At 40.0% G+C, this 24,995-nt stretch overlaps 2 protein-coding genes across 2 annotated transcripts in view; one reads left to right on the forward strand and one right to left on the reverse strand.

The window, feature by feature from the left end:
* The first annotated feature begins 241 nt into the window (after positions 1–241).
* On the forward strand, positions 242–8,655 carry HSPA13 (heat shock protein family A (Hsp70) member 13). Its single transcript, XM_063443101.1, has 5 exons — positions 242–447; positions 4,240–4,580; positions 5,495–5,708; positions 7,277–7,444; positions 7,928–8,655. Exons 1-5 carry the CDS (start codon positions 423–425, stop codon positions 8,602–8,604), a joined length of 1,425 nt encoding a protein of 474 aa, XP_063299171.1. The 5' UTR covers positions 242–422; the 3' UTR covers positions 8,605–8,655.
* Positions 8,656–14,123: 5,468 nt separating this feature from the next.
* The window catches only part of LOC134602991 (multidrug resistance-associated protein 1-like), a 62,532-nt gene continuing 51,660 nt past the window's right edge, over positions 14,124–24,995 (reverse strand). Inside the window, exons 25-28 of the mRNA XM_063448530.1 lie at positions 22,490–22,648; positions 21,208–21,374; positions 19,114–19,308; positions 14,124–14,327 (exon numbers count right to left, since the gene is read on the reverse strand). Coding sequence (XP_063304600.1) covers positions 14,198–14,327; positions 19,114–19,308; positions 21,208–21,374; positions 22,490–22,648 — 651 coding nt within the window. The 3' untranslated portion in view covers positions 14,124–14,197. The remainder of the gene's footprint in view (positions 14,328–19,113; positions 19,309–21,207; positions 21,375–22,489; positions 22,649–24,995) is intronic.

Raw genomic sequence — 24,995 nt, forward strand, 5'->3', positions numbered from 1 at the left:
TGCCGTGCGCTGGTCCTCCCAGTCTGCCCGGAATACTCTGTTTCCCGGCATGCCGTGCGCTGGTCCTCCCAGTGAGCCCGGAAGACTATGTTTCCCGGCATGCCGTGCGCTGGTCCTCCCAGTCAGCCCGGAAAACAATGTTTCCCGGCATGCCGCGCGCTGGTCCTTCCAGTCAGCAAGGAATACTCTGTTTCCCGGCATGCCGTGCGCTGGTCCTCCCAGTCAGCCCGGAAGACTGTTTCCCGGCATGCCGTGCGCTGGTCCTCCCAGTCAGCCCGGAAGACTCTGTTTCCCGGCATGCCGTGCGCGGAGTGGATGCGGTAGTGTCTGGGCAGGGAGTTAGGTACAGTCAGCATCCCGCAGAGTGACACACAGGAAGCGTCTGTCACCGGCTGGTCTGAGACCGTCACACGCAGAGCTCCATGGCCGGGGAGATGACTATACTGGGTGAGTAGCTGTGGCCGAAACGTAGGTCACTTCTATTGCAGAACTACATCTACCATGATTTATCTTGGGGACTGACTTACTGACAGCTGGACCACTTAGACACCTTTATCCATCTCCTGTGTAATATATATCATATAATCCATCCCCTGTGTAATATATATCATATAATCCATCCCCTGTGTAATATATATCATATAATCCATCCCCTGTGTAATATATATCATATAATCCATCCCCTGTGTAATATATATCATATAATCCATCCCCTGTGTAATATATATAATATAATCCATCCCCTGTGTAATATATATCATATAATCCATCCCCTGTGTAATATATATCATATAATCCATCCCCTGTGTAATATATATCATATAATCCATCCCCTGTGTAATATATATCATATAATCCATCCCCTGTGTAATATATATCATATAATCCATCCCCTGTGTAATATATATCATATAATCCATCCCCTGTGTAATATATATCATATAATCCATCCCCTGTGTAATATATATCATATAATCCATCCCCTGTGTAATATATATCATATAATCCATCCCCTGTGTAATATATATATCATATAATCCATCCCCTGTGTAATATATATATCATATAATCCATCCCCTGTGTAATATATATATCATATAATCCATCCACTGTGTAATATATATATATATATATCATATAATCCATCCCCTGTGTAATATATATATATATCATATAATCCATCCCCTGTGTAATATATATATATATCATATAATCCATCCCCTGTCTAATATATATCATATAATCCATCCCATATCTAATATATATCATATAATCCATCCCCTGTGTAATATATATATATATATCATATAATCCATCTCCTGTGTAATATATATATATATCATATAATCCATCCCCTGTCTAATATATATCATATAATCCATCCCATATCTAATATATATCATATAATCCATCCCCTGTCTGAAATATATCATATAATCCATCCCATATCTAATATATATCATATAATCCATCCCCTGTGTAATATATATCATATAATCCACCCCGTGTAATATATATCATATAATCCATCCCATATCTAATATATATGATATAATCCATCCCCTGTGTGATATATATCATATAATCCATTCCCTGTGTAATATATATATATATATATATATCATATAATCCATCCCCTGTGTAATATATATATCATATAATCCATCCCCTGTGTAATATATATATCATATAATCCATCCCCTGTGTAATATATATCATATAATCCATCCCCTGTGTAATATATATATCATATAATCCATCCCCTGTGTAATATATATATCATATAATCCATCCCCTGTGTAATATATATCATATAATCCATCCCCTGTGTAATATATATCATATAATCCATCCCCTGTGTAATATATATCATATAATCCATCCCCTGTGTAATATATATCATATAATCCATCCCCTGTGTAATATATATCATATAATCCATCCCCTGTGTAATATATATATCATATAATCCATCCCCTGTGTAATATATATATCATATAATCCATCCCCTGTGTAATATATATATCATATAATCCATCTCCTGTGTAATATATATCATATAATCCATCCCCTGTGTAATATATATATCATATAATCCATCCCCTGTCTAATATATATCATATAATCCATCCCATATCTAATATATATCATATAATCCATCCCCTGTCTGATATATATCATATAATCCATCCCATATCTAATATATATCATATAATCCATCCCCTGTGTAATATATATCATATAATCCACCCCGTGTAATATATATCATATAATCCATCCCCTGTGTAATATATATCATATAATCCATCCCCTGTATGATATATATCATATAATCCATCCCCTGTGTGATATATATCATATAATCCATCCCCTGTGTGATATATATCATATAATCCATCCCCTGTGTAATATATATATCATATAATCCATCCCCTGTGTAATATATATCATATAATCCATCCGCTGTGTAATATATATTATATAATCCATCCCTTGTGTAATATATATCATATAATCCATCCCCTGTGTAATATATATCATATAATCCATCCCCTGTCTAATATATATCATATAATCCATCCCGCGTCCAGTTTATATCACGTAATCCATCCCGTGTCCATTTTATATCACGTAATCCATTCCCGTGTCCATTTTATATCACGTAATCCATCCCGTGTCCATTTTATATCACGTAATCCATCCCGTGTCCATTTTATATCACATAATCCATCCCGTGTCCATTTTATATCTCGTAATCCATCCCGTGTCCCTTTTATATCACGTAATCCATCCCGTGTCCATTTTATATCACGTAATCCATCCCGCGTCCATTTTATATCACGTAATCCATCCCGCGTCCATTTTATATCACGTAATCCATCCCGCGTCCATTTTATATCACGTAATCCATCCCGCGTCCATTTTATATCACGTAATCCATCCCGCGTCCATTTTATATCACGTAATCCATCCCGCGTCCATTTTATATCACGTAATCCATCCCGCGTCCATTTTATATCACGTAATCCATCCCGCGTCCATTTTATATCACGTAATCCATCCCGTGTCCAGTTTATATCACGTAATCCATAATTAGGATTCCTCATAAAAGGGTTTGTAGCCTTTTAAAAAGCAGCCATTTAAGCAGAGTTGAAGAGACACTGTGACTGCTTCATCTAATGGAAGTGGTTATAGTTTTTGGCTTTCCCTGGTGCCACCCTTCTATTCAGTGTTAAACCATTTTTAAAGGGACGCTGTAAGCCAATGTAACCACTTCATCTCGTTGAAGTTGTTATTGTTTCTAGATTCCCCTGGTGCGGTCTTGCAATTCAGCATCCCCTGTAGCAGAGATTTAAACATATGTCAGAGTTTGTTCTGCATTGACTTCTAAGTAAAAAGTACAGTTTAACTCAGAACCACTGTCTCCAAAATTATGTACAGATTTCCTAAATATTCAGATTATAATAGCCGAATATCCAGGTGAAATTATTGCTGCCACTGCTTCCAAATGATTAGTACGTATTGTTGTGCTGTTGCATCACAGACCAGCTGCTTCTGCAAAGTAGGAAATGATGCGCACCAGTGTTTACTCTGTGAATTGAACTGTACTGGTATAGTGCAAACATATTATATTTTTGTTGTACTGTTCTGGGAGATTGGTTTCTCCACCGGAATAGTGAAAATAGAAATCATATCTCATTCCTATCAGCCAATTTGTAATATTGTTGCGTTCATGCATTTAATATGAAGAAAATGCACTTGGTTCATCAGTAATCCCTTATAAAACTGGTTTTATGTGTGAACTCATCGTGCAGTTATTTTCTCTGCCTATGATTTAAAAAAAAAAAAAAGTTTGTCAAACTTGCTAGACTTGTTTTATGCACAACCTGTTAGAAGAGAAGTCAAATTTAAAAAACAAAAATAACCCCTCTCTTCCTATCTAACTTGGAGCTGGTGTCAGCAGTCTGGCAAGGCACCGTTTTAAATGCAAAATGGTGGAGTATCTGTTAGTTGCATATTGTACCTTTTTGTATGCAAGGTGTGGTTTTATTATGCTTACATTTATACATTTGACTTTAATGATCTTCCGGTGCTATATAAAACATTCATTCCAATGCTACATATGTACATTATCATGTAGTCATTTATTGTTCTATATTTTAGTGATGTGTTTGCTTGATTGCCTCATTAGCATATATATATTTATTTTTTTTATTTTATTTTCCCTAACCAACTTAGGTTCTGCTATCCTAGCACTCCTATTAGCTGGATATTTGGCACAACAGTATTTGCCAATGCCAACACCAAAAGTAATTGGTATCGATCTTGGAACCACATATTGCTCAGTTGGCGTGTTTCACGCTGGCACGGGCGAAGTAAAAGTCATCAGTGACGAAGACGGCCATCAGAGTATCCCTAGCATTGTCTCATTTACTAAAAAGGATGTCTTCGTTGGATATGATGGTCTTGAATTTGCTGATTCTAATCCTCAAAACACGATATATGATGCTAAAAGATATATTGGAAAAATCTTTAATACTGAAGAATTAGAAAAGGAAAGTTCCAGGTATCCGTTCAAGGTTAGTGACATTTAATATTCCGAAATTCTTGTTATGAGTCACCCCCAAACCTGGCTTGCTACTAGTGCTAAATGAATGGTATCTCTCATTCCTGTAGAGTTTTTGTATGTGAAGTTATTAACTAACCTTCAAATTATAGTAACTTGAAATTCGAATTTACTTTTTTTATAAAAGAAATAATTTGGAGAAATTATCCTAGCAAAAGGCAGAGCTTGGTTATTTTAGCGTAAATTTGCAATTCGGTTTTCACTTGTGTGCAGTATGGTGTTAAATGATTAAATTACCCAAATGTGTTCACAGTAGGAATACTATAATTGTTTTAAACAGTATGGCCATATTATGCTTGGTGTGTACCCATGCCTTACAGGCAGAAAATGGACTGACATACACTCACGCTCACTCTTTGGACTGTCAAACCAAGATGTGCTTCTTTGTACAAACATTTATTCATTTTATAAGAGCCATAAACTTTATTAGTGCTTTTAATTTTGCTGTCACCTTCAGAAGGTATTGCCTTTTCTATATACATAACTGAAAATTGTTTCCTTACATCTAAAATAGTCTTATGGAATATATAGAATGAACTGCTTTGAATGCAGCCACTAAAGCGTTTGAGTGACATTTCACAATTCTTGACCCTGCATGTATGTATGCAACCAACAGCATGACAATGAAGCCAAAAAACATGTATGCTCTGACATGCTGACTCTTTATAAAGCACTGGGTTCTAGTTAGTTGCTTGTAAATAGTTGACTTGCTGTACTTAAGTAACAAATGATTTTTATCTCAAACTTGCTTTAAGTGAGGTTGAGTTGGTTGCAGATGCTTAGCTTTGCAATCATATTGGTCAACTAGGCAAATTGGTCAAATTAGTTCTGACTGTGTGTAACATTTGTTTACCACCCTAATTTTAGGTTCTGCATAATAACGGAGATGTAGTATACTCCATCACAACCAATGAAACCTTTACAGTAACACCAGAGTACATTGGATCTCAGCTCCTTTTAAAGCTAAAGAATATTGCAGAAACCTACCTTGGCATTCCTGTTTCTAAGGCTGTCATTTCTGTGCCAGCGGAGTTCGATGAAAGGCAAAGGAACTATACAGTAAAAGCTGCCAATTTAGCAGGTAAGTGTCCTAATACAACTTCCTACAGTTACATATTTAAATGTGCGGTGCAGTATAGAAACATAACATTTTCTGTTTAAATGAAAGATAATTATTGTTCAAGTTTGCATGCTTTGCCAGCAAAATGGTTTCTTTAGTCTCAAAACAGCTAGCCATTGGCTGGCAAAGCCCTACTCACTTCAGTTGTGACTCATAATGTTTTTCTAAATTCAGTATCGGACAGCACAAAGTTTTTTTTAAAGGGAAACTATAGGTTAAGAATACAAAATTGTATTCCTTGCACTATAGTACCATAAAGTGCCCCTTTCGCCCTCGCTGCTGGGTCAGGCCCCAACATCGCCGTCATCGGGGACCTAATGGCCGCGCTCATATTAGGACAACCCCATAGGAAAGCGTTTTAGCTGACGCAGGATGTCCTCATGCATAGCGTGAGGACGTCCAGCGTCAGTTAGGTGACCAAAAGGCGCATAAAGACCTGGAAGCGCTTCTTGAGGTGGAGTTAACCTTGCAAGGTAATTATTGCAGTTTCTTAATAATTACAATTCCAGGGTTAAACTGATGGGGGCACTGCACTCAGACTATTACAATGAGCTGAAAGTGGTCTTGGTGCCTATTGTATCACTTTAATTATGATTTCATTTTTACAGTGTTGAATTTTTTATTTTATTTTTTAACCTACCTTGCCACTCTAGTGAACTGTAGAACAGACTCGGTAAACAAGGGGAAAAGAAACAGGGCTTGGCTCAGGTCCATATATAGTATGAAGTAGTTCATACTTCCCTGAAGGAGTAAACAGTTTAACTAACCACAGTCTGACATTCCTTCTTTGTTCTGTCTGTTACATAATTACTGCAGAGTTTTGCATCTAATTATATATACTACGGTGCATGCAATTAAATAAAATGGCATATCAGCATGTATACCTTATGTGTGTGTATGTGTATAGTATGTATATGTAAATCAACAGATGATATTAGTATTTTGTAGTACCTTTTATTTTTATTGGACTAACAGAGCTTTAGAACGGAAGTCTTTCAGGAGATCCTCCCTTTCTCAAGTTTTAAAGCATTTGTGAGCAAAACTACACCTAGAATTCAGTGTTCACTTTTAATACTGGGGTTAAAGTCCCATCAGAGCAGATATTACACAGGTTTGATTAGGCTAAGAGGGAAAAAAATAATATGAATAACATTCTCCCGGAGGTATGTAAATATTCTGTAAAAGGATCACGAAGTAAGCAGAAAAAAAACCAGGAGAGGAAATGGTAGTAGAAACATACATACGCACACACAAATATATATGTTTATATATAATGGGAATATTTTTCACTTAAGATTTGCGCAAGGTGTTAGACACTAATTTCATCTGTTAATTTACATCAACAATACTGAACTAACAAAGTTAAAATGTCTTCATATATAGTGTGGAAATTGTGTCCTGGATATATTAATGGTTACTCTTATTTTCAAGATAAAAATAAATATTATTTGGAGGCAGGGTATCACTCATTACAGACATTGCTGTTACTCCAATCCATTTTTATTTACTCTCTCTTTTTAAATCTACAGGTCTGGATATCTTACGAGTTATAAATGAACCAACTGCAGCCGCAATGGCTTATGGGCTCCATAAAGCTGATGTCTTTAATGTTCTAGTGGTGGATTTGGGAGGAGGTACACTGGACGTCTCTCTGTTAAATAAACAAGGAGGGATGTTTTTAACACGAGCCATGGCAGGTAAGCAAAAAGTAACCTAACTCTGTTTTAAGATCAATATATACTACAGCCGTATTAATTATTGGCACACCGGGCCCTCAAAACATATTGGCTCTGTCAAAATTGACTTTGTATGTCAATAATTGTTTTATATCCCTAGTGTATTACCATAAAGAGCTATGCAATATGTTGGCACTATACAACTGATAATGATAATGAGAAGCATTGTTTTACATACTAAACAATAGTATGTGCAACTTCCTTGTTACTGGCATAGTCGAGACTGGTCTCTGCAACCCTGTGAACGTTCTAGTGGGATGTGAGTTTGAAATCTGTGCAATTGTGGCATAGAACACTAAATTGCTTCCTTTTATAGGTTCCATAATAGTATTGTGTGTGTATATATATATATATATATATATATATATCAGAAACATATTCTGCAATGTAAACATGAGTTCAGCACAATTTGTGATTCATGAATTCTTTTCATTTGTCATATAGGTAACAATAAGCTTGGAGGACAGGATTTCAATCAGAGACTCTTACAATATATTTATGATAATATTTATACAACATATGGGTCATTGCCATCGAAGAAAGAAGAAATTCACCGACTAAGACAGTCTGTGGAAGCCATAAAATTGAACCTGACAATACATAAGTCGTCATGGATTAGATTGCCTTTAACTTTGGCCCGATCACCAAATATAGATTCTTTAATGGGAAAACCAGAGGAAAACCTTGTGGACAAGTCCACAGAAGAACGAATGTTAAATCCCAATGAACACTATTTTCAAGAAGAATCTCAACATAAGAAGACCAGCCTAGACCGAAATGTGAACTTTAAAATAGAAATTTCTCGCAAACTTTTTGAGACTTTGAATGAAGACCTTTTCAAAAAGATTTTGGTCCCGGTAGAACGTGTGTTAAGAGAAGGACATGTAGAAAAAGAAGAAGTTGATGAAATTGTGCTAGTTGGTGGTTCTACTCGTATTCCACGCATACGCCAAGTAATTAGGGACTTTTTTGGTAAGGAACCTAACACCTCAGTAGACCCAGATCTAGCAGTGGTGACTGGAGTTGCAATTCAGGCAGGAATTATGGGTGGTTCCTGGCCACTGCAAGTCAGTGCTATAGAAATTCCTAATAGACATTTACGGAAAACGAACTTCAACTGAATGCTTTTCAGTTCCTGATTTTTCCAGAAATATATTCAATGGGATGTAAACGTAAACAGTCTGTTTTTTTTTTTTTACATTTTATTTCTATTGTAAATTGGGCTTGGGGAAAATGTTATTTATTTAAAAAAAAAAAAAAGTTTAACCCCATAAGCACACATGACATGTGTGACATGTCATGATTCCCTTTTATTCCAGAAGTTTGGTCCTTAAGGGGTTAAACAATAGAATGTAGAGTTACTTAGAAGTGTCTTTGGATGCAGTACGTATTCCATATTATGGGCAGTTTTTTCAATTTGTCCTTGGTATAAGATATACCAACTCATTACTTGAGGTACTGAAATACTATACATTCGTAGAATTGGTCTTTTGTATGTTTTTTTTTTTTTTTTTATACCATATAAAAGCATAATTGTTCATACCAACAACCAAATTTTACAGCCGCCTAAACTAGCTTTGCGGTGTAACAAAAGGAAAACACTGAGTTGACATACTTGTGACAGCTCATATTATTTTTTTTTATTATTATTATTGTGCAATAACATGGGCATTTGTTGTGGTTTTGAAAAAAAAAATCTGTGTTAGGGGTAAAGTCTATACAGCCTTTTTTTTAAGGCAGTTATGCACTTTTTAGGATTTATAGAGATGTCTCTTATTCTAAGCAGTGTTGGAGTAATGTTAAAGGGACACTGTAGGCACCCAGACCACTTCTGCCCATTGGAGTGGTCTGGGTGCCAACTTCCACTACCCTTAACCCTGCAACTGTAATTATTGCAGTTTTTTTTAAACTGCAATAATTACCTTGCAGGGTTAAGTCCTCCCCTAGTGGCTGTCTATTAGACAGCCACTAGAGGGAACTTCCTGCTCTATAGCAAAGGTTTGCTATGCTAGAGCATCGCTGGACGTCCTCACGCTGTGTGAGGGCCTCCAGCGTCGCTCAATTCCCCATAGGAAAGCATTGAAAATCGCTTTCAATGCTTTCCTATGGGGTGCGCTAATGCGCATGCGCGGCATTGCCGCGCATGCGCATTAGGTCTCCTCGGCCGGTGGGTGGGATCAGTCTCGCTCACCAGCCGACGGAGACAGAAGGTGGAGCGGCGGAGGAGGAGCAGGCAGCGACGTGGGACATGTCGCTGCCTCAGGTAAGTGACTGAAGGGGTTTTCACCCCTTCAGCAACTGGGGATTGGGGGTGGGAGGGAGAGGAATCCTGCAGTGCCAGGAAAACGGATCGTTTCCTGGCACTGGAGATTCCCTTTAAATCTTTTTGTATTTGTACGTACGTGTATGGGAAAGGTACAAGGCAGTATTAATGTTGGAATTGATATTCTGTTTACACATTCTAACTCTTACTCACATTGAGTAGAACTGCTCTAGAAATATATTGCTGAGTTTCTATCTTGCAAAATGTTTTTACAATAGTCAGGAATGTGAAAAGTGAAAATGTAAGGTTCTCTTAAAATCAGGTCTTCAAAATAAAGTGATTTAACTTTCTGAATACTTGTGTGTCTATATAATTTAAAGAAATTTGTAACTTTGTCTTGAATAATGTCATGACATATACTGCATCCAGAGGTGTAACTAGAAATCACCGGGCCCCGGTGCGAAAATTGTCATGCGGCCCTCTCATGTGTCTCTTTCCCACCTTAAACCCTCTGTGTGTCTCATTCCCTAGCTCCACAGCCCCTCCATGTGTCTCATTCCCTAGACCCCATGTGTGTCTCTCTTCCCTAGAACCCATGTGTCTGTCTCTCTCTCTTTCCCCGACCCCATGTGTGTCTCTCTCTCTCTTTTCTAGACCCCATGTGTCTCTGCTCTCTCATTCCTAGACCTCATCCCCTCCAGGTGTCTCTCTCCCTTAGACGCCCCCATGCCCTCCATGTCTTTCTTCCTTAGCCCCTAGCACCGGGTGGGGGGGAGAGTAGGGGAGTAATCATTTTATATTTATGAAAACAACCAAAGTTATATTTTAAAAGAGGCATTTATACAAGTATTTAAAAAAAAAAAAAAAATCTCAAATGCAAGTGGGAAAAAAAAAAACTATACAATTTTTTTTTTTTTCTTTAAAAAAATCTTGACATTTGCTAAAGTGCAGCACCAGTACTTGCCAAATTTGGGGTAAGATTACATTACACAAGATAAGATGATCGGTTTTCATTTAAAAGCATTTTCCCAGAGAAATAAACTACATAATATTATCGATACAATAATAAACAGTTGCAGCTAGTACCAGCCGACATTTACAATCAACAAGTCATCTTCAACATTAAATGAACTGTATTAATAAATATCTAACAAAAAAAATCGGTAATCAATTAGTTATTTAGGGTTTTCCGACAGTAGGTGATGTTATTTTTTTTCTCATGATATGGAATATGTACATTTTACAACCTTCTATTAGTTTTATTGCTGAGAATCAGACTTTTTAAATACTGACATTACAGACATGTTTTGGTCTTTTCTTTTAAAGTGGACTCACAACCTTGTTGCAACATGCAAAAACATTATATGGAGACAAATTATAGCTAAAACATGCATATTATTTGTAAGATCATGTGTTCTTTATTCAATGGACTATTATGCATTTACTGATGAAAGTGTCTTTCCTTTAGATATGTTTAATGGGACACTATAGTCACAAGAACAACTACAGCTTAAAGGTACACTCCATTGGAGTGGTCTGGGTGCCAACTCCCACTACCCTTAACCCTGCGGCTGTAATTATTGCAGTTTTCATAAACTGCAATAATTACATTCCAGGGTTAACTCCTCCTCTAGTGGCTGTCTACTACACAGCCACTAGAGGGCACTTCCTGGATTACAGCACAAGTTTGAGGACCTCCAGCATCGCTCAATTCCCCATAGGAAAGCATTGAAAGCATTTTCAATGCTTTCCTATGGAGAGGTCTAATGCGCGCGTGCCATTGCCGCCCATGCGCATTAGATCTCCCCCACCAGAGTGTGGGCGGACCCGAAACCACCGCCGAGGGTCATCGGCGGGGGTCTCAGGTAAGTCACTGAAGGGGTTTTCACCCCTTCAGCAACATGGGATGGGTGGTGGGAGGGAGAGGGGACCTGCATTGCCAGGAAAACTATTTGTTTTCCTGGCACTGGAGTGTCCCTTTAATGTAGTTGTTCTATTGAGTACAATCATTCCCTTCAGGCATTTTCATGTAAACACTGCCTTTTCATAGAAAAGGCAGTGTTAACATTGCCCGAATGGATACCTCCTGTAGCCACTCCTCAGATGGCCACTGGAGGTGCTTCCTGGGGCAGTGCTGCACAGTAGACAGCTCTGGCATTCAGGGTCTCCATTTTCCTCAGAGATGCATTGAATCAATGCATCTCAACGAGGAGGTTCTGATTGGCCAAAATGGCATTTGTCCCTGCCCCATCCCGCCTCTTTGACGATTTCAGCCAATCCAATGCTTTCCCAGAGAAAGCATTGGACTGGCAAAAAATCGTAAAGTCTGATGATGTTACCAAGAAGGCGGGTCAGGGGCGGGGCCAGCGCCAGCGGACCCGCGTAGTACTGGAAATAAGGTATGTTTTAACACTTTCTAAGGAGGCTTAGGGGAGGCAAGCCACCTAAATGGTGGTTTTAACACTGTACGGTCAAGAATACATGTTTGTGTTCCTGACCCTAGAGTGTTCCTTTAATAATATGCAGTCCAACACTATGTAACAAATATTCTCAGTGTTTTTTTTTTTCTTTTCTCTTGTATGAGAGATCTAAGCTGCAATTTCATTCATTGCTGCTTCATCTTGGACTGCCATCCTTCCATGTCAATAACATAAATACCATTCAGCTGGCTAATAATAATTTCAAGTCTCCTGGATGTACTTACACATTGGCAAAAGCAAAATATGCCCCTCCTGTTTTGATTTTTATTGTAGTTCACAATTATTTTCATTGCCAAAGTTAGCCATCGCTGCTTTAGGGCATAAAGGGAAAATTGTGCAGGCGATGTAGTTTATTAAATTAACTTTTTAGAAGTGGGAGCTAAAACCAAATGAAAACAGATTTAAAACTGAAATACAGCCAAGGCTATCTGCTAAACTGCCTTAGCTTTGTCACCTTTAGTGAGCAATGTCCTATGTGTATGAATCCGTACAGGTAAGCAACTGGATCACAAAATTTATATAACCAAATTGTATCTAATGTATGTGCAACTTAAAAATAATTGTGAGTACCCCTTTAAATAATAAAATACTGTAGATTTCTTATTGCCTTACAGAGTTCACGTGTAAGTGTATCAAAATATTTCCTAGTCACAAATGGAATTTCAATATTCAAAAACATTTCTATGATATAAAAAAAAATTACCGTACAAATATATTTTTTTCCATGAAATAAATATAAAAACCACATGGTTGAGAGCATGTCATATTTCACTTTTGCACGTATCACCGTGGTACATTTTTTATCAAGATGACTAAGAGAAAGGGATTCTTTTACTAAATACCACATTGTAGTGAATTAAAAATCAAATTACAAAGTAAAGATAAACACTTTGCGTTTGTAGCCTACATTTTTCAATTCAATTTATAGTTGAGTGAATAAAAACAGTGAGATTTTGAACTCCGAAACATTAGTTTGTATGTTGTGTTTATTTAATCTGCAAATAATGCTTCTCTCTGCTTAAATAGATATTTGCAGATTTTAACCACAAAAATAAAATTAAAGTAATCATTCAAATTGTGGAGGTACAATACTTATGTCTAGAAATCAGTGCTCCTTAGATGTTCTCAAAATCTAGGCAATGTGCTATTTCTATGTATTGCACATTTGTTTGATGCACACAATGCTAAACTGTTCCATTTCAAAAGCACCATAAATATATATTATTTTTAATTTGGAAAAAAATGAGGTAGATTAATGTCAAGAGCTAACTTGATTTAGTACACCTATGGCCACAACACTCATTTTACTACTTACATGTGATAAAACTTACTACTACTATAAGTGTAAAAAAATAGTCTTCAAGAGTATCTGGTGCATGTGTTTTTTTAGTAAAATATTGCTATTTTGTAAAGATCTTTAAAATATACACTGAATATTTAAAAGCATTGTTTTGCCGCAGTTATTGTATTTCATCCGTGTTGATGTTAACTTGGTGTTTCTAAGACAACAAGAATGTCCGTCAAACACTGTTATCTGAAAGGATTACAATAAATCTGGTTCAATAAATATTAATGGGGCAAAATGTGACATGATGAATTATATATGGGCAGGTCTTCAGTACTTGAAGATATTAGGAATGATCTTGCTAATTTCAATAATTTTGAAGATCATGTATTCAGCATGTCGGGTGGAAAGTCATTCAGTGCTTTTCACTGGGTCCTTGTGTTCCGCATAGTAAACTAGCATAGGCCACATATTACAGAAACAGAGATGCTGTTCATTTTGGTTGTGATTGAATGGCGATTTTTAAGATCAATGAGGTTGATAGGAAACGGACCACTAATGAAAGATGGTTAAGAAAAAAAAAATGGTTAAGAAAAAAACAACTTGAAAAAGAATTACTGTAACCACCTGTGGTCTTTCAAATCAGATATAATGTTTGCCGTCTTAGCAAACTATGTAATAATGCTTTAATTTGCTGGATCTGTGCCTAAAAGTATCCCGGCTTCTGTCACCATCTTTGAGAAAACACCTTTCTTCTGGATTAGTTTTTGTGGTTCACCAAATTCTACAACTTTACCAGCATCCAGAACAAGGACCCTGTTGAAAGATAATACAATAGTAAACTTTACAAGGTTATTTATTCATTTTAATCCATCATATGCCAACCAGTATGGTCACACGCACTGTGCAAAGGGGTCAGACCTGTCTGTAAAGGGGGGCAAGTCAGCCTGGTCTATATCCAACCAAGGTTGACTAGAAATCACACAGTGAGGACCATGAAAAAGCGGGATTCAAGGGAACATGGCTGGGACAGCAGAACAAATCCCTGAAATAGGGACTGTCCAGCTGAAGTTGGGACTGTTGGGAGGTGTGTGATCCTGGCAAATAAGTATCTCTCAGATGTTACAGTGATCATGACTGATGCATTACCTGGAGTTAAAGGGACTCTATAGTCACCATATAAAAGCAAGAAAGACAGGTCCCCCAGCCTTCCTTCTTGCTTTTATATGAACTTTCATTAATTAAAAAAAAAAATGTCGGTGTTTTTATATTAAAAACTTACCTCCGTTCCAGCGCCGAGCTCCCCGCTAGGCCGCGCCCCCTTTTTCGTCAAAATGACGAAATCGCGGGGCCCAATGGGACGGCTTCGCGCTGCACCAATCGCGTTCTTCATAGAGCGGCATTGAATGCCGCCCTATGAAGAACCTGAGCGCTTTACCGCGCATGTGCGCGGAATGCGCGTTCGCGAGCTGAGCTGTCTGACTGACAGCTCAGCTCGCTTTCTAAAATTATCAATAAGGGGGGGGACCTACTGTCCCCCCCGGCCCCCACCCCTGTGCGGCGGGTGGGGGCCCTAAAATTATCAATGAGGGGGGGACCTACTGCCCCCCCCGGCCCCCACCCCTGAGCGGCGGGTGGGGGCCATAAAATTATCAATAAGGGGGGGGACCTACTGTCCCCCCCCCGGCCCCCACCCCTGTGCGGCGGGTGGGGGCCCTAAAATTATCAATGAGGGGGGGACCTACTGTCCCCCCCCGGCCCCCACCCCTGAGCGGCGGGTGGGGGCCCTACAATTATCAATAAGGGGGGGACCTACTGTCCCCCCCCGGCCCCCACCCCTGTGCGGCGGGTGGGGGCCCTAAAATTATCAATAAGGGGGGGACCTACTGTCCCCCCCCGGCCCCCACCCCTGTACGGCGGGTGGGGGCCCTAAAATTATCAATGAGGGGGGGGACCTACTGTCCCCCCCCCGGCCCCCACCCCTGAGCGGCGGGTGGGGGCCCTACAATTATCAATAAGGGGGGGACCTACTGTCCCCCCCCGGCCCCCACCCCTGTGCGGCGGGTGGGGGCCCTAAAATTATCAATGAGGGGGGGGACCTACTGCCCCCCCCGGCCCCCACCCCTGAGCGGCGGGTGGGGGCCCTAAAATGATCAATAAGGGGGGGGACCTATTGTCCCCCCCCGGCCCCCACCCCTGTGCGGCGGGTGGGGGCCCTAAAATTATCAATAAGGGGGGGGACCTATTGTCCCCCCCGGCCCCCACCCCTGAGCGGTGGGTGGGGGCCCTAAATACAAAGGGGGGGGGGACCCTAGTTAACCCTCCCCCCCCCCCCCCCCCAAAAAAAAAAATATCTCCCTACCTACCCCCCTCACCCTAAAAATAATGAGGGGGGACCATTAACTAAAAACCTGTAAAAAAGAAAAAATGAGATAAAATCAACTTACCATTCGATGTTTTCTTTCTTCTAAAATCTTCTTTCTTCAGCCCCAAAAAAGGCCAAATAAAAATCCATAATAACCGACGCAATTAAAAAAAAAAAAAAAAAAAACGAGCGCAAAAAAAAAAAATCCACCTTCACCCATGGAAGGCTCCGCGCAGACTGAGCTCCGCAGGGTGGGGAAGGCTTATAAAGCCTTGCCCCGCCCTGCAATTAGGCTAAGAACACTCTGATTGGTGGGTTTGAGCCAATCAGAGTGCTCTTTGTCATTTTACAAGCGTGGGAAAGTTCTTTGGAATTTTCCCACGCTTGTAAAATGACACAGAGCACTGTGATTGGATGGATTTCAAGCCATCCAATCACAGTGCTCTGTGTCATTTTACAAGCGTGGGAAAGTTCTTTGGAATTTTCCCACGCTTGTAAAATGACACAGAGCACTGTGATTGGATGGATTTCAAGCCATCCAATCACAGTGCTCTGTGTCATTTTACAAGCGTGGGAAAGTTCTTTGGAATTTTCCCACGCTTGTAAAATGACACAGAGCACTGTGATTGGATGGATTTCAAGCCATCCAATCACAGTGCTCTTTGTCATTTTACAAGCGTGGGAAAGTTCTTTGGAATTTTCCCACGCTTGTAAAATGACACAGAGCACTGTGATTGGATGGGTTTCAAGCCATCCAATCACAGTGCTCTGTGTCATTTTACAAGCGTGGGAAAATTCCAAAGAACTTTCCCACGCTTGTAAAATGACACAGAGCACTGTGATTGGATGGCTTGAAATCCATCCAATCACAGTGCTCTGTGTCATTTTACAAGCGTGGGAAAATTCCAAAGAACTTTCCCACGCTTGTAAAATTACAAAGAGCACTCTGATTGGTTTAAACCCACCAATCAGAGTGTTCTTAGCCTAATTGCAGGGCGGGGCAAGGCTTTATAAGCCTTCCCCACCCTGCGGAGCTCAGTCTGCTCGGAGCCCTCCATGGGTGAAGATGGATTATTTTTTTTGCGCTCGTTTTTTTTTTGTTTTTTGTTTTTTTAATTGCGTCGGTTATTATGGATTTTTATTTGGCCTTTTTTGGGCTGAAGAAAGAAGATTTTAGAAGAAAGAAAACATCGAATGGTAAGTTTTTTTTATCTCTTTTTTTTTTTTTTTTTTTTACAGGTTTTCAGTTAATGTTCCCCCCCTCATTATTTTTAGGGTGAGGGGGGTAGGTAGGGAGATAATTTTTTTTTTGGGGGGGGGAGGGTTAACTAGGGTCCCCCCCCCTTTGTATTTAGGGCCCCCACCCACCGCTCAGGGGTGGGGGCCGGGGGGGGACAGTAGGTCCCCCCCTTATTGATCATTTTAGGGCCCCCACCCACCGCTCAGGGGTGGGAGCCGGGGGGGGGACAATAGGTCCCCCCCTTATTGATAATTTTAGGGCCCCCACCCGCCGCACAGGGGTGGGGGCCGGGGGGGGACAATAGGTCCCCCCCTTATTGATAATTTTAGGGCCCCCACCCGCCGCACAGGGGTGGGGGCCGGGGGGGACAGTAGGTCCCCCCCTTATTGATAATTTTAGGGCCCCCACCCGCCGCACAGGGGTGGGTGCCGGGGGGGGACAGTAGGTCCCCCCCCTTATCGATAATTTTAGGGCCCCCACCCACCGCTCAGGGGTGGGGGCCGGTGATAATTTTAGGGCCCCCACCCGCCCAGGGGTGATAATTTTAGGGCCCCCACCCGCCGCACAGGGGTGGGGGCCGGGGGGGGACAGTAGGTCCCCCCCCTTATCGATAATTTTAGGGCCCCCACCCACCGCTCAGGGGTGGGGGCCGGGGGGGGACAATAGGTCCCCCCCTTATTGATAATTTTAGGGCCCCCACCCGCCGCACAGGGGTGGGGGCCGGGGGGGGACAGTAGGTCCCCCCCTTATCGATAATTTTAGGGCCCCCACCCACCGCTCAGGGGTGGGGGCCGGGGGGGGACAATAGGTCCCCCCCTTATTGATAATTTTAGGGCCCCCACCCGCCGCACAGGGGTGGGGGCCGGGGGGGGGGACAGTAGGTCCCCCCCCTTATTGATAATTTTAGGGCCCCCACCCGCCGCACAGCGGTGGGGGCCGGGGGGGGGAAGGAGAGTAGGTCTCCCCCCCCCCCCCTTCAACAACTATTGTGGACAGTAAGCGTCCCTGTGGGTTCGGGCTTCAGCTGTCAGCTGAAGCTGTCAGCTGAAGCCACGCCCACAGCAGTGCTGACAGGCTATCAGCACACAAAGCGCGTTCACAGTGCTTTGTGTGCTGATAGCCCGTCTGATGCATTCACCCAGAATGCATCGGACGAGAGGCCTTTTTAGGGCCTCTGAACTCGGAAGTCCCTCTGGTGGCCGTCTGATTGACTGCAACAAGAGGTGTTCCAAGCTTCCAATGTAAACACTGCATTTTCTCAGAAAATACAGTGCTTACAAGAAAAAGGCTCCGGGTAGCTGTAGCACTCACCTGAACAACCTCATTAAGCTGAAGTTGTTCAGGTGACTATAGTGTCCCTTTAAACACAAACCAACAGAGTGACTACAAACTATTGATTTAAGCTAAAACAAGGATATCAAAATGCATATATAATTTAATATTTCTTATATTTACAGTTACTCAGATACTACTATATACTTAAGCATAATATATATATTATTTTACATATTTATTTTTTAAATACAGGGCTCAAAATTCCACTTGTCTACTTGCTGTAAGCAGGTGGAAATTTAAAGAACCACAATAGGCACCCAAACCATTTGATCTCAGTAAAGTGGTCTGGTCACAGTCTCGTTGTTTTTGTCCTATTCACCATTGCAAATATTCACTGGAATTAACAGAGAATACACTTTCCACCATACAATACCCCTAACCCTTAGCTACACATTCTTAAATCTTTGTTCTACCCCCAAAAATAATCTTAGCCATAACACTACTCCTATCCTCATCATTAACCCGGTACCCTTAAACTTCAAATAACAGGTAGCAAAAATGAAATATATATAATGCCTAAACATATATTATGTGAAAAGCTTCATCTTATGGAAATCGTGTGTATCTTTCAAGGCAGTGCTAACTGTCAAGTTTACGGTTTACAGTTGTTTTCGTTCCATATAATGCAAAATAGTTCCAAAAAGAAACATTATTAACCATACCTTTCAGAATCGAGAACAGTATGCAGCCTGTGGGCGATCGTAAGTACAGTGCAGTCAAAAAACGCCTTGCGGATTGTAGTTTGTAGCAAGTTATCTGTCTCCATGTCAATGGAGGCTGTTGCTTCATCTAAAATCAATATTTTTGATTTCCGGAGTAATGCACGAGCCAGACAGATTAGTTGCCGTTGTCCAACGCTAAAAAATAAATAATACAAAGCAATATTTTTTATTAAATTAATGATATAATAAAAAAATATATACCAGCTCCATCAAAAAATGTGATGCTTTAAAAACAAAAAAAATTAAATAGTTTTCAAAAAAATAAAGAAATGTGATGCTTTCCAATAGTTTCAGAAACTATAGACCATTATAGTGCTATAGAAAATGCTACAGAAATATGCTTAAAAATTGGCATCCACTTTTCTGGGAACTTTTTTCATGAACCTACAATTCAGAGAACAAATACTCTTAGGTAGGTGAAAATAGGTGAAAGGTAGGTGAAATGTGAAGCCTTAGAGATACCTCCTTTCCAGTATTTAGTACTAAACTGGATACATGACCACTTCCGTGATTTGAAGAATTCACACTGTTTGGAGTCGGTATGTGCAGAGCTGTGTTTCATTTTGTTTGCTTGTACCTTTGTACCTTTCATATACAATAATAAGATATGGACTATAAATACATACAAGTTGTAATTAGGAAGGAAAGAATCATCACTCATCTAATATATATGAAATCAGATGCACAGCTGAACCTGAGACTGGCAAACCCCATACATAAATGTAAAGCGCAATGTGATCCAGGCAATCAAGGTATAAAAAGATAGATTTATTTGGAGCAATGTTTCAACCTCCAATTAGGGCTTTATAAAGATAACACCACAATAACACATTCCATATATATATAAAGCACATCATTAACCATAGATACAATTTAAATGAGCTGCATCAAGATCCCATTTCATTAATTACTAACCTCATAGGCAAAAATAGATTTGCCTATGAGGTTCAACCAATGGGATCTTGATGCAGTTCATGCAAATAATGAAGTAAGTGTGTGTTTGCAATTGTATCTATGGTAAAGTATGTGCCGTATATATGGATTGTGTTATTGTGGTGTTGACCTTGACCTCATTGCAGGTCGAATCATTGCTGTTCATGTTTTTATTCTCCAAATAAATCTGCTACCTTTTGTACCTTAAGTGTCTAGATTAGGAGTAGTCAATCTGGCCCCTACCGCCCAATAGTGGGCAGTTTGGGATTTCAGGTGGGCAGTGGTGGGTTCTGCAGAAAATGCCCAGTGGGCCTCGATGGCCAAGACCAGCAGGGGAGATCCTTTCATCCCCTCTGCCGGTCCATGCAGAGCCAGCCTTGCTGTAAGCCCTCTTGGGCTGGTGAGGAGATCAAAGATCTCCCTCACTGTCCCGCTGGCACTGGAAGGCTCTGTGTTCCTCCCTCAAGCAGGCTGGTCGGAGCCTTGATTCAGTGCTGTGCTCGCAGGAGGAATGAAAGTGCCACCACTGGACCATCTGGGCTTGCAGCATTATCCCCCCTCACTGGTAAAAGGTAAGAAAATTGAAGGGGGGAGACATTAAGATATATTTTCACATCTCACCCACCTACACACAGCATAGACCCTATGCACCCTTTACACACAAACACACACACAAAGACTACCCCCCTGAGACAGACTGCACCCTCACATGCACTGCCCACACACACTCCACATGCACTGCCCCCTCACACCCGCACTGCCCCCTTCACACATGCACAGCACCCATCACACACAGAAAAAAAAAGTAGAATAGAAAAAAAATAGATCAATTAAATTAAGTAAATAATTTTTATTTATTTTTTAAAACCTTTAAAAAAAAATGATATATATATATATATATATATAATCACACTTGCGCTATAAAATTTGTGACTGCGGCACTGATGGGAAATTTTGCCATCAACAAAGATACAAAAGTGGGCGATTGGTATTAAAAGGTTTAGATCATATTGCTTTTTAGAAATATATACATCACATGGCTAAAAGTGTGCTGTTTTGCTGATCACTACATCACAGGATTAGATAAATTGCAATTGTTACCTTAGATTCTCACCACCTTCTGAAATGTCATGATAGAGCTTTTTCGGGAGAGACTGCACAAAGTCCTTTAAATGGCACATTCCCAAGGCTTCCCACAGTTCAGCGTCAGAATGTTTCTCTAGTGGATCCAAATTCATCCGAAGTGCTCCTGAAAACAGTACTGGATCCTGCAAAACAATACGACAATTCTTTATCTGACCAGTGGCATGATAGGACTGTCTTAATAACAAGGGATCTGTCTAATTGTGGACCGGCGAGATTACTGACAAAATAAGGCTGTGGCGGGTTTTTATGAAAGCTTTTTGAAAAGTGACTTAATTTATAGTCTATTAAATGTTTATTTCTAAATTACTCTAAAATAGTCTAAGAAGTTTTATCTTTTCTTTGCCTACATTAAATCATTTGTAGTAGAAATATCCACTTCAGAAAAGAGCACCACATTTAGAGTCCTGGGAAAAAAAGTGAAACCGAACTTTACATTAGGAAAAATGTATTTAAGAAGGAAAACAATATTATACATACAAATACATGGGCAATAAGAACCATTCTCTAGTTACCTATTAATTAAAGCAACACGGTCACCCCCTCCAAACTGAGTATTTCATAAAGATAGAATATCTATACTCTATATACTCAGATTGACTGTATTGTAATCTTTTTTCCCTTCGCCTGACAAAGCGAGCTACCACCGTCAAGCCTTGTCATTTCCCCCAGCTGTCATCAGTGACAGCTTTAGGGAAATTAGCTTTTTCTACAGAGAATCACTCAGTCTTGCACTATCCTCCATAGACCTCAATGCTATATTCTTGAGCATGGCGAGAATATAGTGCTGATGTCGACTCTTGGCAGCTGAAGCGCCAGGAGACAAAGAGGAGTGACATAAAGAGGATGGCGGCACCTATGAGGGGCAGTTTGGGGAAAGTAAATCTCACCTCTGCCTGATTCCCCATCCACCGGACCGAGATTGGCAGTATCACTGTAGGGGGTCTTTGCAAAGTACGGAAAATTTTGGACAACACACAAGGTCATTCACTGAAACTCCAAGACAGAAGATACAAACTCCAGTACAAAAGATGGTTATTTACTGTAAGAACTTTAAATATATGGCAAGTACTACCTAGTATTGGCTGTCAAATTCAACTGATGTCTTTAAAGGGCCAGGATGCAATTGTATCACAGTATAAATAATCTGCCCCAGAAGCAACTATGATTGAAGATCCACAGATTAAATAATTGCAGAAACCTTTCCTCTCTTTCCATTTATCACTCTGTCCAACTCTACCTGTGGTATAATATTCAGTTTACATCTTAGATCGTGGAGTCCAATGGTTGCTATGTCAATTCCATCAATAACAATACTGCCTTCGGCTCGCTCCACAATCCTGAACAAGCAGTTTGTCAACGTGGATTTCCCGGCTCCTGTTCGTCCTACAATGCCAACCTACAAATGGGATACGCAGACACTGGATTTAATCTACAGTACCATTATACGACTAAAAGGAACTCACAAAACACAAGAAAGAACTTTGTAAAAAATGATCAAACTCAGCAGATTTGAATTATTTTTTTCAAGTTAGCTATATTTGGCAACATATTTGTCAGATAAATCTTTAGTTAATAACCCTCCGTTTTGTGTGGGGCGCTTGTAGGAAGCTCGACTGTATACTCCCCATTTACAGAAGGATTTGCAACTTAAACCCTGGTGTTTTGGGAAAAATAGAAGAAAAGAGGGTAATTCAGATTGAACTGTCAATATGTATATAAATATCGCAGACCCAGCCTAACAAAGGAAAGCAATGTTAAACAGCCGTTATAAGAGGCTAAATACATTTCAGTGTTGCATTAAGTAATCTCGGGCAGGCACCTAATTCCAAGGTAAGCAGTGTCTGTCAAATAGTGCATCAAAAATACCTTCTTTTTTTGTTATTTAATGCATCTTCATCAAAGACAAATTATTAACCTGAGTACACATGACAGAAATGCATTTCAGGCTATATTTTTCTTTTAATCTTTTTTTTTTTATGGTTTAGGAAACTATTTTACTGTTTTACTATTTACTATTTTCAACGGGGGCCTATATTTCAGTCCAGTGTAGCAGTATGTTAGGCTATACAGTTGAGGTACATTAGATGTCTAGCTTTTACATGTTTTTAAGAGCTATTTGTGGGCTACTCTGTCCGAGGTATTAGGCAGGCTTTCAATAGCCTTTTGAATATCTGTATAGCAGTAAATGTAGACCTAGTGGCTGAGGTACCCGTAGCATGGTACATTCAGTCCTTGTATGATTAGTCACTATCAGCGGATTCCAGCCTTCGAGGAACTGCAAGGATTTTCATTGGCCGATAGTGTTAATCTTGGTGAGATAATCTTCCTTTGTAGTTGAGGTGGTCAGATCATATGTTTGTAAGGTTTTTCTTGGTGCACTATTTGCCAGGTGTCACTTACACTGGAATTAAATACAGGTTTGAGATTATTTCACCCAAAACAGCAGTTTGTTATCACATTGGTTTCCCTTTTAAAGCTGGATTTATGCTTACCACATTTGTCAACGAAAAAAAAGTTGTATTATCTTTTTTTTTTGGCTTTTCGACCTAATATCAATGGATTATGGGACAAAGACATCTTTTTATTTTTGTGTAAATTTTTAGAAATATAAAAACGTATTCAAGCAGTAAAACCACTATGCAATAGTCATTTTTACATATAGGGTTAGTTAAAATTTTTGGGACATCATATGGAATGTGTGCCAATCAACATTCCAAAAAAGCCCTATAGTCAGTGCCCACATAGCAGGACACAAGTCACAAAACTTGTTTCAATCATAACAGTAAATATACAGTTGCAAGAAAAAGTATGTGAACCCATTGGAATGATTTGGATTTCTGTACAAATTGGTCATAAAATGTGATCTGATCATCATCTAAGTCACAACAATAGACAATCACAGTCTGCTTAAACTAATAACACACAAAGAATGAAATGTTGCCATGTTTTTATGGAACACACCATGTAAACATTCACAGTGCAGGTGGAAAAAGTATGTGAACCGCTAGACTAATGACATCTCCAAGAGCTAATTGGAGTGAGATGTCAGTCAACTGGAGTCCAATCAATGAGATGAGATTGGAGGTGTTGGTTACAGCTACCCTGCCCTATAAAAAAAACACACACCAGTTCTGGGTTTGCTTTTCACAAGAAGCATTGCCTGATGTGAATGATGCCTCGCACAAAAGAGCTCTCAAAAGACCTACGATTAAGAATTGTTGACTTGCATAAAGCTGGAAAGGGTTATAAAAGTATCTCCAAAAGCCTTGCTGTTCATCAGTCCACGGTAAGACAAATTGTCTATAAATGGAGAAAGTTCAGCACTGCTGCTACTCTCCCTAGGAGTGGCCGTCCTGTAAAGATGACTACAAGAGCACAGCACATACTGCTCAATGAGGTGAAGAAGAATCCTAGAGTGTCAGCTAAAGACTTACAAAAGTCACTGGCAAATGCTAACATCCCTGTTAGCGAATCTACAATACGTAAAACACTAAACAAGAATGGATTTCATGGGAGGATACCACAGAGGAAGCCACTGCTGTCCAAACAAAACATTGCTGCACGTTTACAGTTTGCACAAGAGCCCCTGGATGTTTCACAGCAGTACTGGCAAAATATTCCGTGGGCAGATTAAACCAAAGTTGAGTTGTTTGGAAAAAACACACAACACTATGTGTGGCGAAAAAGAGGCACAGCACACCAACATCAAAACCTCATCCCAACTGTGAAGTATGGTGGTGGGG

This window comes from Pelobates fuscus, chromosome 1, assembly GCF_036172605.1.
Source record: "Pelobates fuscus isolate aPelFus1 chromosome 1, aPelFus1.pri, whole genome shotgun sequence".
Lineage (NCBI taxonomy): Eukaryota > Metazoa > Chordata > Amphibia > Anura > Pelobatidae > Pelobates > Pelobates fuscus.

Coding starts and splice junctions, on each gene's coding strand:
- HSPA13 (XM_063443101.1), top strand. CDS start 423: ATGGCCGGGGAGATGACTATACTGG. Junction 448..4,239: donor CGGGGAGATGACTATACTGG/GTGAGTAGCTGT, acceptor TAACCAACTTAG/GTTCTGCTATCCTAGCACTC. Junction 4,581..5,494: donor GTTCCAGGTATCCGTTCAAG/GTTAGTGACATT, acceptor CCCTAATTTTAG/GTTCTGCATAATAACGGAGA.